We start from the raw sequence: 14,022 nt of genomic DNA, 5'->3' as shown, positions 1-14,022 counted from the left end.
CTGCTTCAGCGCCCAGGCGATTTTCGACTTTGCGTTCCCCACAACGCTTTCGGCCGTGCGCCCCTGCGCCAGTCTAACGCGCTTCCAGTTGGTGAGATCGCCATGGGTCAAGCCCAGCAGCGCACGAGGTGTTTGGAGGCCGCCGCCATCTTCAGGGGGCCCAGCCCGCCTGCAGCAGTGCAGTTCTTCACAGAACCTCGACGCTCTCCCAGCACGCAGCCAAGCGTCGACGGTGCTGCCCTCAGGCGCGGGCGCTGCCAGACGCCGTGTCGCTGTGCCTAGGGTCTCGGCCTAGGCTGATTGTGCATGAGGCGGCGGGCTGGCCTTGCGGGTTCGCCTCGACCTTTGGCTGCTTGATTGGCTGCCAAATTGAGATGGCCCATGCTCCGTCTTTGAAGTCTGGTGTCTGTGTGTCTCTTGCACCGGGTAGCCGCAGGGGTCCGTTGCCTTGCATCGCTCGGTGGGCTCGTCATGTCTGCGGGCGGGCATGCGTTGGATCCTCGTTCTCGTCAGGTCCCGTTGTTCTTCATCACACTCACGCTCTGCGACTGCAACCTTCTCGACGGCGCCACCATGCCAGCGTCTACCCACGCGCCACCTGGCTAGCCACTCCGACACACTCGCACTCTGCTATCTGCACCCTCTCTAACGCACCTTTGGCCACCTCGCACGCAGCCGTGCAGCGCCACGTTCACGGGGTGAAGGCACCTCTTCTGCAGCCTGCAAATCACTCCAGCACCCGCCACGCGCGCCGGGACGCCACCAACAGCCGCCAGCTGCCTGGCTGCGTTGTGTGCTGTCTGTTGACGCGGTTCTGCAAGCCCGCCGACTCTCCAGGCCCTGAAAAGCCAGCAGCGGTTGCATCTCAGCTTGCCGGTCGCCAAGCCTTCTGTTCCACACGCGGCGGATCGCAAAGTGCCTTCCGGGGCGCTTTCCAAAACCCACCCTGAGCACGGGCCTTCTTCGAACTTCAAACACATCACAAGTGACACACCCATACGAGGTCGCTACCAAGCATTTCATCTTGCCACGCAACACTGCCGTTCTCACGGGATCTCACCGGCGACCTGGTCTGCGGGCGTTTGGCCATCACGAACAAATCTAGCCACGGCTCCTTGACCTTGACAGCGACGCCGACGACCACACTGCGAGACACGTGCACTCCCTTACATTCGATCTAGACTGCAGTCACGCCCATGCCGCAGTCTTTGCAAGTTGATCCTGGTAACTCAAGCTGCAACCATGTCCTCGTATCGCTACGCGGACAACAACAGAAACGGGCGAGACAGATCTCCGCCGTACCGAGACCGCAGACCTTCTGCCTTTGGAGGCGGATACCCCCCAAGAGCTAACGACAGCGTGAGGCCCAACCAAGAAGCTAGCAATTTCCCGCCTCGCGACGTTCCCCGAGGGCCAAAGTCTCTGTCTGATGCGCCGCGCGGCTCTGCTCCTGGAAGTTCGACTGGCGCGCCTTCAACACCCCGTGATGGACGAGGAAGAGGGTTTCCAAGCAGGGGTGAGCCCACTCCCTTGCGGGACGCACCGCCGCTCAGTAGTGGGCCAGCGCCCCCAATGACGAACACGCACAACTCCTGGAGGGCCGATCGTGATCGAGATCGCGATCGAGATCGCGACCGTGACTTTGACCGCGACCGCAGAGAAAGGCGTGCGACCCCACCCCCACGGCGCTCACCCATTCGGGACCTCCGAGATCCCCGGGATCAAAGAGACTTCCCGCCCCGTGATCTGGACGTGAGCCGCGCGCGCCGCAATTCTCGCGATGGGCCACCTTCCGCAGGGTCTACATTCTCGGATCCTCCCGTGCCTGGCACTGGCTCATCGTACCGCGGCAGTGGGATCGGGCGAGGCCGCGGCGGTAGAGATTTTGGCGGGAGGGGACGACCGTTCCACAACGACGACCGAGATAGACACCATGATCCCCGAGATCGAGCTCCAGATCGCTTATACAGACCACGCAGTCGATCGCCCATACGACGAGATCGAGACCTGCGAGATGAACGAGACTTTGACAGAAGAGATCGTGACGATCGCAGGTTTCCCAGAGAGTATGATTCTTATATAGGACCTGCTGGCGCTGCCAAACCAGGGCCGAGAGTTCTGGACACCCACCGCGGCCCGGGACCTTCTGACTCGCGGCACGTGCCAGGAACGCCGACGGGACCGACCCCACACTCTTCGCATCATGCATCCCCGGCGGACCGTTTAGGACCCCAAGTGGATTCATATTCTCGACGCTCTTCCGTTGCGATTGACCCTTCAGCTTCCAAAGATTTGCGTCGTGATCCTGGCAAGGACGACCTCCTCCTAGCTAGCCGCGCAGAGGCGTCCAGGGAACGGTATGCGCCACGGGCATCGTCGCCACCCGCCGCGGTCCCAGCTTTTGGATCTAACGTTTGGAGGAACCCAACGCTTGACGTCAAGTCAAGCACAGCTACGGCACCACCCAAAGCAGCCCAGACCGGCAACACAGCAACAGCTGTTCCCGTAACTACGGTCGCAGCATCTCTTCCAGCATCGATATCCACATCCTCTCCGGCTTCGGTCCCTATTTCATCCGCAGCTCCAGCTCCGGCTGTCGCTCCAACTCCAGCTCCGATCGTCTCAGTCGCTACTGTAGCATCTCCAGCGGTTGCAGTTTCTCCCGCGCCTGTCGTTCACAGGGACAATGCCCCAACTGGATTCGTTGCTCCACCTACAGGACCCAAAGCAGATCGGGTTCAAGATCGTCTCGTAATCGAAAGACTTCCCGTCGATGAATCTATACAAGAGGGCCGACCAGGGCCAAATGGACTCCCACGTATCGACCCACCCGCAAGCATGCCGTACTCCCATCCCTCTTTGATGGCTCATGTTGCTGAGTCAGCTCGAGTAGAGATCAAACCTTCTGTTTCACGGCCAGCCAACGCTCCACAATATCCAGTACGCCAGGGACCTCCACCTTCGGCGCCCTCAGCTTCTGCGAAATCACCTCCACAGGGTCCAGCACCACGGCCGCGTCCACCGCCCTCCGCGCCGCAGGCAGCTCTCAGGGCCAACGTCTCGCCATCGTTTTCCAGAGCTCCTCTCCCTTCCTACGCTTCAAGGGATATGCCTGTCAGCTCAGTACCTCCCCCGCCGCTAGGTCCGCGTAGCTCCAGTGGCGACAATTCTATCAATACTTCACCAAAGAGTCTGCCAGCCAACATCCCTACTGGGCCCAAAGCTGATAGAACGCCAATGGTACCGCGACCGGCTCCTCCGTATGCGCCATCAGAAAGACCAAGCTTCAATGCTCCAAGAGCGCCCATGGGTGGCGGACCGAAAAGTATGCAATGGGTTCGCCCAGGTCTCATTCCCAACCGGCCTTCCATTCCCACGAAACGAGAGCTGTCGGTGGATGATCGAGAGCGATCATTTGGAACTGCACCAAAGGCCCCGAGGCTGGAGCTTGGCAGCTCTGTTTCCATTGTTCATCCACAACGTATGCAGCAAGCTCAATTCGGCTCCCCTTCCTATTTTCGTTCCCCTGGAGACAAAGACAGAACCAAAGGGCGAGCTGCATCTGCAGAACGATCCACGAATCCGTCCTTGAAGCCTGGGTCGATAGAAACAAGACGGCATTCTGACGTGGTTATGGCGGATCCGTCTACTTACCCTATCCAGCCGCCCATGTCGGCTGCTTCCTCTGCGCCGGACGCATTGCAAGATTCTGATGAGGATGTCGATCTTGATGAAGATGACTTTGCAGAGTCAGAAGCGAAGTATAATCGAAAGAAGGCGGCACTTGAGGCTAAACTTGTCGACCTCAGCGCACCTCATTTGCGTGCAACCACTCCTCTACAGGAGATCATCCTGCTGTCGTGCCTTAATGCCGACCATCTCCCGGTTCATTACGAAGATGTGGAGCAGGATGCTGTCAAGGACAGAGTCGTACTGCTTCCGCCAGAGACCACATTTGTATCGCATGTCCAGACATCTGCTGCCAACAAGCTAGTCGAGCCTTTGACGCCGAAGGCCGAGGAGACGGATGATAACGGGTCAGAGAAGAGAGCAGAGCGTTCAATCGCACCGGCAACGGTCGCCCTGCGCCTTCGACGAGAAGCGTCTAAGGAATATGAAATCTTACCTGATCTCAGTGGTCTTCCTTATCTTGGCTCAGGTCCGCCCACACCACTGTCTGACATTGAGCAGTATCGGCCAGAGCTTCCCGACACTATCAAGTCAAACATGCTCAGACTGTTTCAAAAGACGATCCAACCTGAACTGACTCAGGAAGAGACTTTACAACAATATGCGATAAGATATAAACATTGGCGTCAATTCATCCGCCATTGGGATGAGGAACGTGAGCAAGACGAACAGGAACGACAACCATCAGCCGAGCCCAGTCTAAAGGCTACGACACCCGATGTTCAGAGCTCTACAGTCGGTGCACTGCTCGAGGTACCAGGTCCTACCGGACGACGCAGCCACGCCAGTCGATGGGCGACTGAGCTGGACATCGAGGCTGTGATCAAAGAGTCGCTTAAAACAGCAGAAGAAGAAAGAATTGGCAAGCAAGACATCGAGCCAAAAAGAAGTATGGCTGATCCGGAGAAAGAAGCCGACCTCCCTCTGGAACTTACCGAAGCTGAAGCAGAGAGACGCAACTTCATTGACACTAATTTTCAACGTGAACCAGGACAGGGTATCTTTGCGTTTCACTATGAGCCTCCGGAGGACGACTTCACGCCGGAAGAACATCGCGTCATGGTTGCAAACTACCGGGATCAATACGCCAAAAAATGGGGCAAGCTCGCAGAAATTTTGTACAAGGAGTGTGGGACTGAACGGACTTACAAAGACTGCATTAATCACTACTACGCTACCAAGTGGGCAAGAGAGTACAAAGGCAAGGTCAGAGGCAGGCGTGGGGGTGCACGGAAAAGGGGCGGAGGGACTGCACGTGGCCGTGGAGCTATTGCAAACATGGAACGACCTGAAGTTGCAGGAGAAGACGGACTTCCATTGCCTGTCACAGAGACCGGAAGACCTCGACGTTCAGCAGCACCCACGTTTGGCGGCATGGAGGCTGACTTCGATCCAAACGCTACAATTCCCACTCAAAGTCGAGTTCGTCGGCAGACAGATGCGGATGGCAATCCAGAAAAAGCTAGCAGACGGAGCAAGGCCAATAAAGAGAAGGGCAAGAAGGCCAAGAATCAACCGCTTGCTGCAGCTCCGGCTGGATCACCCGTCAAGCTTGACCGCAAAGACAAAGCCCCAGGCATCAAAGCAGAAGATGAGTTCGGCAAGCGCCAAGTTGCGGATTTACCATCTCAAATCCATGTGGATCAGCACGAGGACCAAATGAGTGATCCCTCACTCTTGACCCTGCGGGGCAACCATGTCGAGCTGCCCTCGCTTTCAGGAGCCATACCTGTGGGCATGATGGATCGGCAGAAAAGCCAGCCCACCGCCAGACCTGGGCCGTCGAGCTACTGGTCTGTATCTGAACTCCAGGACTTTGAAAAGAACGTAGCGCATTTCGGTACGGACTGGATCGGCTTCGCTAACCACATGGGTACAAAGACGCATATCATGATCAAAAACCAGTACTTGCGTATGGTCGAAGGCGGGAAGTCAGAGCTCGAACAAGCCGCAAAAGATGCTGATGCAAGAAAGGAGCGCGGTGATGACCTGGGCCCGCCACCGACACCCACTCCTGCGCCCAAGAGACGTTACGAGAGCACACAGAGCGTACTTCCTCGCAATCTTGCGCCAGCTGAACAGAATCAGTCTCCCTTGATCAATCCTACTGCATTGCCCAGAAATTCGCCTCCTCCGGTAGCTCATGCTGCAAGATTCTTACCCCAGTCTGCCGGTCAGGGGAAACCACTTGTTAATTCAACATCTGGCTTCTCTCCGCTACCAGAGACTGCACTTGCATCCGTACCTTCAATGCCGCAGCACCACTCGCCACCTACCGCTGTGTCTCGAGGCCAGCCGCCGCATCATCTTCAGCACAGCATGTCGCAGCACAAGCCGCATCATCAACCACCCCGAGCAGGGTACTTTTCTGATGAGCTACAGCCACGTCTGGATAATCGTGTGCCATCGCATTCATCCATGCACCATTCTTCACGATCCATGCAGTCGCACAGCGCAGTACAGATGCGTGGACAGGAGCAGCTCTCACAGTCTGCATTCCGTGGCTTGAGCCACCAAGAGCGAGAGAGTCTGGTCAGGTCAGAAACTCAGCAAGAACATGAGCATCGATATCAACAGCACCAACACGCTCGAAGGATCTCCCAAGAGATGCATCATCACCAACGAGCTTACCCACCTGGAGGACCACCACCTCTCATGCCACCAGTGCGCTCCAATTCTCTGGCGCGGTCTCCAGAGCATCGCCCAGTTTCATACTCGCACTCTCGTCAGGTCTCACAGGCTCAGGCTTTGGCCCAGCCACCATCAGAGCTAATGTCCCACGCGCATGGTGTATTTCCGGGAGGACAGCAATTGCCCTCGAGGGGATCCATATCTACTCCACCAGTCAAAGAAGAGCCGAGATATGCTCCACCATCTGCGATCCCACAAGCACAGCAAACTCCAGTTTTGCAATCTCAGCATCAGGCCCGCCCATCATTCAGTCAAACACCTGCACAGATTGTCCCGCCTCCCAAAGCTGTTCAGCAGCCCAGAAAGTCAAACCTGTTGTCGTTGCTCAATGACCCCGAGCCCGACGAGCCCTCGAGGAAGAAGCCCGTCGAACAGGGACCTGCATCGCATACTACAACCCCTTCACAACAGACACCTATCGCGCCTCCACCAGCCACCTTGCCAACGTCAGCATCGAGACGCGATCTCTACGGAGATGGCACACCCACGCAATCTCTATATGGGCGACCTTCGTACGCCTCTCAGGGCTCGATGCCTGCGTCCGCAGCGAATAGATCTATCGACTTGACCAACGAACAGACATCAGGAAACAGGCATGGGCCTCGAGACAGCTGGCAACGGCAACAATTCCACCCTTCGCATAGCCAGACACAACAGCCAGTGTCTCTGCCCACCTCTCATCCTGGGTTGCCTCAGCCTCCGTATAATGATTCAAGACTTTTTGGTAACCATCGCTCGGTCTTTGCTCAGCACAATACACAACGACACAATCCATCGCCGCCACCGATGGCTGCTTACAATAACTCGCCCCATCTACACTCTCGCACACCGAGTGTAACTGGGGCGCCAGGACAATCTTCTCGTCCTGGGATGCCGGGATCCGGAACAGCTCAGCTTGCGCAAGCAACATCAGCTGCATCGAGCCAAATCCTTCAACCGAATCCTTACGCACAAGTCGATCCTCCTGGGGCCGGTGCTCCACAGCCAGGTCCAATGGGGATGCGGCCTAGCCCGCATCTCCGCACCAGCCATGTGGCGCAGCAGAGAGAGATCCCGAGCCGGAACGAACACTCTCAATCTCAGAACACGAATCTGACGTACTCGAACCCACCAACTCCCAATGAGCATCCAGCTCATGCGTCAATGCGGGGACCAAGTAGCGTTACGGAATCCTATCGTACGCGCGATCCTAGGGATCTCCACCACGATCTCGAATCGCGCAATTCGGATCGTGACACTAGTCGGGAGCTTTCCCAAAGGACAGAGTATCTACGAGAACAGCTGGCCAATCCACACATGCGCTCTGCTCCCGTACATGAGGAATTGCGCTATCAACCCCAGCAGCAGGAACGCGGCTACCTGTCTCAGCGCTCGCATACTCCTCTTGCAAGGAGTGACGCGGGACAACAACCTCCCCCTTTGCAACATCCACCGCACTCATCCCTGGGTGCGAACAACCATCCTCTCTACGGCCAACGCCTTTCGGAAGAGCCATCGAGGTTTTCCCAAGCCTTTCCTCGCGACCGAGGAATAGCAGATCGTATTCGTCAGGAGTCTGCGCAGCAACAACAGGCAGCCTTGAATCGAGAAGAGCAGATGCGAAGGGAAAGTCAAATGCGGGAGCAAGAGATGCGAGAGCGTGAGCTCAGAGAGCGAGACGCACATTTCCGTGAAAATTTGATGAGAGGCAATATCGGGCCCTACGGAAGAGGACCAGGGTCTGAGCAGCGGCAGCCGCCTACAGGACCTAGTGGACATATGGATTGGACCAGTGGTGTCAGTCGACAATCACAACGAGACGGTTGGCAGCGATAAATGAGCGGTTTTAATTCATTGATTTTGTCAAGGCGTTTTGGACCAGAGCCATCTTGAACAGCTGGATGTCATATGGCAAATTCGTAGATGCTTGCAACGGCGCCACGTATCCGGCGCCAGATCTCCTTTGTAAGATGACCTGACGACTCACATATGACGACCCAGGGGGCTTTGTCGATATCTTCTCAATCTGTATGTCTAGTATGAGCGTTCGAGCGCGCGCTTTCGTCCATGTATTATACCTTTGCGTTAATCGTAGAACAGTCAAGACTTACATTGCATGTTAACTCTTACTATTGGTCACGCGGCATTTCGGACTAGGTTGATTCTCAGCCGATAGTGACTAGCAGTAAATTCATACATAACGTAGGTATCCCCAAACCAGGGTGACGAGGCCAAAGAGCCTGTAGGCAATCACGTCACCCGGTTTAGACGTATGGACGGAAGGCGAGAAATAAAAGTTCTAGTGCCAATTTCTGCCACATTGTGTCATGATCTCTCTATTCCCACATCATCCTCCAAGGACCTCCACCACTTTGACTTTCCCCTTCCGCTCGGCTATTTGTCTCGCTGTCAACCCCTTTTCAGGTCCACTCTTTATCTTTGTCAACTTCTTGGTCCCATTCTCCAGTAACCACTTCACGGTGTCTGTGTGTCCCTTCTCTGCAGCCAGATGAAGTGCAGTCCAGCCTTGATTTAGAGTAACCTCGTTCATGTCCTGTCCGAACCCCTTCAGAACCTCCAAGATCTTTACGTGCCCCTGCTCGGCCGCGATGGCAAAAGCTGTACGGTTCCACTTGTCACGCGGACCGAGTAGTTTACAATCTCGCTCGAGCAAGGCCTTTGCGGCCCATTTTCGGTTGTAAATAGCGGCGATGTGCAGCGGAGTGCGTTCCTCGCGATTTTTGATAAAGAGATTGATGTCGGGGACAGTCAACAGCAGCTTCAGTATCTTGGTATGCCCTTCTCTTGCAGCCAAGTGCGCAGCTGTCCAACTCTGCTTTGTTAGGGCGTTGATGTGGTACTCCTTGTTCTGCACGTAGAATGCGACTTGTTCTGGCACACCAAGCGCGGCGGCCCAGTGGAGCGGATTGCGGGGCCCTGGGCCCATAGCTTTCTTGGGTTGCCTCTTTAGTTGCGGTTTGTTTGCCAGTAATGGTGTTATTGCCTCTTGCCACTCTTTTGAATGCATGAATTGTGATATGCGATGTTGTCGCTTGTTCAGGGTTTCAAGCTGACCCTCCCAGTCGTAATACTTAGCGACGTTCTTGATCCACTGGAAGTCTCCTTTTAGTGATGTCATAAGCTGAGCGATTGCAAAGATGATAGCTTTGTACAGACTTATGAACACGGATTGCAGGCTCTCTTTCAGTTCGCGCATGTCGGCATCGTCACTTGCTTGGATCGTAGTCCATTCCTGCGATTTCCGGTTCATCACAACGTAGTCTGCGACAGTCTCCGCAACCTCGTACATTGCTGCTCGTTCAGCCACGTAGATCTCGTTCATCTTATCACCAGGTCAGCTGTGGTCGTTGCGTACGGCTGAGTAATCACCTTACGGAGAACACAGAGAACAACGCTGCAGCAGGAATCGCGACATACGGTCCCCCCACGGCAGCACCAGCTGAGACAATATCTTGAAATTTCATCATGTTGCTGCAGATTCGCCCAATTTTATCCACTCCCTTTCTACTTTCCAGTTTGCGGGCCTCGCTTTGAATCATGCCCAGTAGCTGCTGATAACCTTCGTCAGATCTTAACTTCAACTTTGGCTTCCCAAGCTCTTGTTTCAGCTTGACGTTAAGCTTGTGTAGCCTTTCTCGGCCTTTGTCTTCATCGTTAAGAGCCTGATACGCCTGTTTCCACAAATTGGGTGCACGCTTTCCGGTGGCCGGGTTTGGACTGACGCTCGAGCCGGGCATTGTCGTAGAGAAATGAAGACGCAACTTTTCACCTGAGGGAACGATGGTCTACACTTAAGCTCTTGAACTGAAAGCGGGGCTCATCCGCGGTGTTCTGCCTAGCTGATGCAGACACAGCCCGCGCTAACCGAATGTGGTGGCTGACCCGTGTGGGGGCCAGGGTGGCTATGTACGCTCGTGGAGTTTCTGATGCCTGACCAAGTCGTTACGTCGTGTGAAAGCCTTTCCGCATTCTGGGCATGGAAACGGCCTCACGCCGCGATGACTATTCTCATGATTTCGACGGGCGAAACTACGAGTGAAGGTCTTTCCGCAGATTGCACAAGCATGGTCGCTTTTCGCAGGCGGTTTGGAAATGGAGTTGAAAGTCTCTGCAAGATCACTCATCTCGGGATGAAAAGCTCGCATGTGTCTTATCATAGTCAGAAACATCTCCTGTGACGCTTCGTCTGACTCACCTTTGAAGGTCACCGTGATTGACAAACCCTTCGCTTCCCAAGCAGTCCGGTACGTCGCAATGGAAAGGGCGTGTGTGGAAATGCAGATGTTTGTTCCTGGCCCCAAGATCCCTGAAGCCTTCTGAGAAGTAGCGGCAAGTGATCTTACTGCACTTGAAACGCCGTTCGTGGTCATAAAACCTGGAGTACTTGTCGAGGTCGTTTTGACTGAATCGTGGTGATGAGGGCAGTTCTTCAAGTATCTTGCGATTTCTTTCCAACGCTTCAGCCAAACTCTTGATGCTGACTTCGTGCCTTGCATCGAAGCCTTTCTTCTGAACGGTGTAAATATGACTCGTCAGCTCAACTAGTTTGTCGTGCACCGGGAGATTTGCAAACGCAGTGCAGTTTGCTCGACAGTCTTGCACAATGTTCTGGCCCCAATTGGCATCGCTAAACCGCTCCGTAAAATCCTCCAAGGCTTCCATCATTCCTTCGAGATGGGAGTCAGGGTCAACCGCCTCGGACATAAACCGAGCTCCACTATTCACGAACGCATTGACGTGGTAATACCATTTCGCGATGGCATAGTCCTGGAAAGCAAAGTGGCCGTCTAAGGCTAGTTGCTTGAGCTCTTGTTGGTCGTCCACTGCCTCAATATCGAAACAGGGAAAGGTCAGATAACGCAGGCAGAGCGTGGCCAGCTCGCATTCGATTGACGGTTCATGAATGTCGGCATGAACTGTTGTAATGTACCTGTGTAGTGTTAGACGTGAGTGGGTGTATGGAAGCTCTTTCAACCTACGTTCTTGCGGTGCTGTGTACCAGAGACACACGATCACCGTTCAACAGAACAAGTGATCCACAAATGTCATGAATATGTGTCCGAAGATGCCGACCATCATACTCGATCGTTTCCGCGTCCAAATCAATAGATAGTGCGACTTGTATCTCTTTCCATGTCAATCGGCGTTTTGCGCAGATCATCCAGCCAAGTAGCTTTTTGGCTTTGTCCCATTCTCCGTCCGAGGAGATGTGCTTCATGTGTCGGAGAATTCGTTCGTATCTGGCAAGCTTCAGTAAATCAAACGTAAAGAAAAAGTAGCATATTGAAGCCTTAGGCTACGTCGGGTACCTACGCTCCCTTGAGCCCTTGCGGGAAGTTGTCTTGTCGGATGCCTTCCATTAAATCCTCACGTGTGGGCTGTGCATAAAGATTTTCCATGACGAGTCTTGCGTACAGGAACATCCCTATTTGATCATATTAAACAGGCTGCCGTGAGGAGTTCGGGGAGGTGCTAACCTTTTGCGTTACGCACAGTCAAATTTCTAAGGTATTCCACCATGTCATCGTTAAAGGGTTCATACTTCGCAGCAATCTGACTGACCCAGGTCCCTACGTAGGCATTGATGTCATCCTCATTGTCTGTATGCGAAAGTTGGATCGTTTGCGGTGCTGGCCTGGACTGTGAAGAGCAATACAGCACTCGTTTGATGTCTGCAAAATTCTGACTGATAAAAAGAACACGAAATTTACCGGGATCGCTCTTTTCGCACTCATCTAAAATATGCATGAGAGCATCCATCGCTTGCTTTCTCTCCACCTGTTCACATTCGTCAAGACCGTCAAGGACGATGTACACCTTTGGAAGGATGGTGCACAGATCTTTGAGCAAACTAATAGCTTGGCTGAGTGATCGCAGGACGGGCTCTCCACTCGATTTGTAACGCCTATAGCACGGAGGTAAGAGACCAGCATCGTGGTCCAGAAGCTGCTGTGTGATTCCCTTAAGTATTCCTACCGCCGAGCTGTTCGTTTGGTCGTCGCTATGACAGTAGTAGAAGGCAGTGGCGAAATCGGGTTGTGCTTTGCATTTGTCAATGATGGCAGAGGCAAGTATTGTTTTTCCTATTCATCGTGAGCCAATTTCACCAGATTAGTGATGGATGCTCACCTGCACCGGGAATACCATGCAGCCACAGCAATGGCGTGCTTGGGACAGTGCGTTCTATCCAGTCGTTGATGTATGCTCGTTTCAATATCCAGTGAGCAGTCCTTGGGAACTCGGCCCGGATCTGACAATAAATTTCGTGATCTTGTATTGGCTGTTGACTAGCAGCTAGCCATTGGATTACAGCTTTGGTCCTCTTCACTCGCTCTTCAGCCACCAGTTCGTCGAGCCTTGCGTTCATGCCTTGTGCATCTTGCTCGTATTGCTGATAACGAACCAAACTGGTTGCCTTCATATCGGCGATATCGTGCTGGTACAGTTGGTACTGTGCGCGCTGAGCGCAATTATCGACGAAGTTCTTGTGGCGACCAAGACTTTTGAGGATGCCACCGAACTTCGTGCTGAAGTCGTTCCACATTGATCGGAAGAAGTGTTTCCAGACTGGAGAGTAAGTTTTGTGGCATTTGGGACTTCAGAAATGTGGACTGACCTCTACCACGGAAGAATGGAACTGCCTTCTCGTGGAAGTTCAGTATGTCGACATACATGAGCTCGAGTGCCCCTTTCAACAAATCGTCATCGCTGAAGAGGCTCTCATAACTCTTCAGCAACGGCATTTGATCGCCAATTTGCTCGTAGGCATCTAAGAGCGTTTCGAAGGACTCGAGAACTGTGCTGGCAGTCTCCAGATATCAGATTGGAATTTTCAGCTGGAGCAATGCGACTCACTATGAGTAAGAATTTCATCGGTCCCCAGATGAACGCAACGGCCTCGGAGACGTTCAGGAAGACCTCAATGACTTTGCCGAAACTATCCATAGCTTCAATGCATCCCTGTATGCGACGCATATTCACTAAGTCTCTACGACCTTCTTGCTCCAATTGAATCCGTCGCATCTCTCGGCGTAAGTCCTCGACCGTTGTATTCTTGAAATCCAGAACTTCGTTACCGAGTAAACGATTCTTGAATTCTCGGATAGCTCTCGCGACCTTACTGCTCGGACACTTTTGAGGAACTGATGAGAGCGAGGGAATTGAAGCGGGAAAGACACTATTGGCTTGTGCAAGTTGGCGTTTCGAAATTGCGTTTTCAAAAGCGCCTGCATTGGCGGCCGTGGGAGTGGAGGTAGAGTTAGGCGTTGAAGAAGAAAGGCTCGAGGAGTTATTTGGAGATGAGCATTGTGTGGATGCAGCAGTCGCCAACAGGGTGGCTTGTTGCGAAAGAGCGCCAGTCGACGAGCGACTGCTTTGATGCAGGGATGGTGAGGTTCTCATTATCGGCCAGCCTTGCGTGAATTTACGCAAACACTTAATCCAAAGGTGTCACTAGGATAGCTTGGAGCTGAAGTATCAAGTTTTTGTAAAAGGAAGCGCAAATGTCATGATACTGAGACGGGCTTCCAGTTCTCAGAGACGGAGAGTTAGGGGGCGCTGGAGGACTTGGGGGCGGAGCAAGGCTGTGGACGCCTACAGCCTGCACACGATGCGGTGGCGTACGCGCCGCCAGGAGATACA

The 14,022-nt window shown here is 53.9% G+C and overlaps 3 protein-coding genes across 3 annotated transcripts; 1 reads left to right on the top strand and 2 right to left on the bottom strand.

The window, feature by feature from the left end:
• Positions 1-1,120: 1,120 nt before the first annotated feature.
• On the top strand, positions 1,121-8,483 carry C7974DRAFT_220172 (uncharacterized protein). Its single transcript, XM_046137155.1, has one exon. The coding sequence runs from the start codon at positions 1,243-1,245 to the stop codon at positions 8,194-8,196; it is 6,954 nt and encodes a 2,317-aa protein (XP_045995716.1). The 5' UTR covers positions 1,121-1,242; the 3' UTR covers positions 8,197-8,483.
• A 1-nt stretch (position 8,484) lies between these two features.
• Positions 8,485-10,016, bottom strand: C7974DRAFT_220205 (ankyrin repeat-containing domain protein). The gene is made up of 2 exons (XM_046137156.1): positions 9,751-10,016; positions 8,485-9,703 (listed from the first exon to the last, which is right to left on the bottom strand). Exon 2 carries the CDS (start codon positions 9,701-9,703, stop codon positions 8,708-8,710), a length of 996 nt encoding a protein of 331 aa, XP_045995715.1. The 5' UTR covers positions 9,751-10,016; the 3' UTR covers positions 8,485-8,707.
• On the bottom strand, positions 9,994-13,999 carry C7974DRAFT_220170 (C2H2 domain-containing protein). Its single transcript, XM_046137154.1, has 8 exons — positions 13,237-13,999; positions 12,998-13,190; positions 12,511-12,948; positions 11,859-12,464; positions 11,695-11,806; positions 11,361-11,621; positions 10,577-11,311; positions 9,994-10,530 (listed from the first exon to the last, which is right to left on the bottom strand). Exons 1-8 carry the CDS (start codon positions 13,780-13,782, stop codon positions 10,284-10,286), a joined length of 3,138 nt encoding a protein of 1,045 aa, XP_045995714.1. The 5' UTR covers positions 13,783-13,999; the 3' UTR covers positions 9,994-10,283.
• Between the last annotated feature and the right edge of the window lie 23 nt (positions 14,000-14,022).

The sequence above is a fragment of the Boeremia exigua genome, assembly GCF_020726555.1.
Source record: "Boeremia exigua strain MPI-SDFR-AT-0100 chromosome Unknown C7974scaffold_8, whole genome shotgun sequence".
NCBI classification, from domain to species: domain Eukaryota; kingdom Fungi; phylum Ascomycota; class Dothideomycetes; order Pleosporales; family Didymellaceae; genus Boeremia; species Boeremia exigua.
This window is presented reverse-complemented; position numbering and strand designations above follow the sequence as displayed.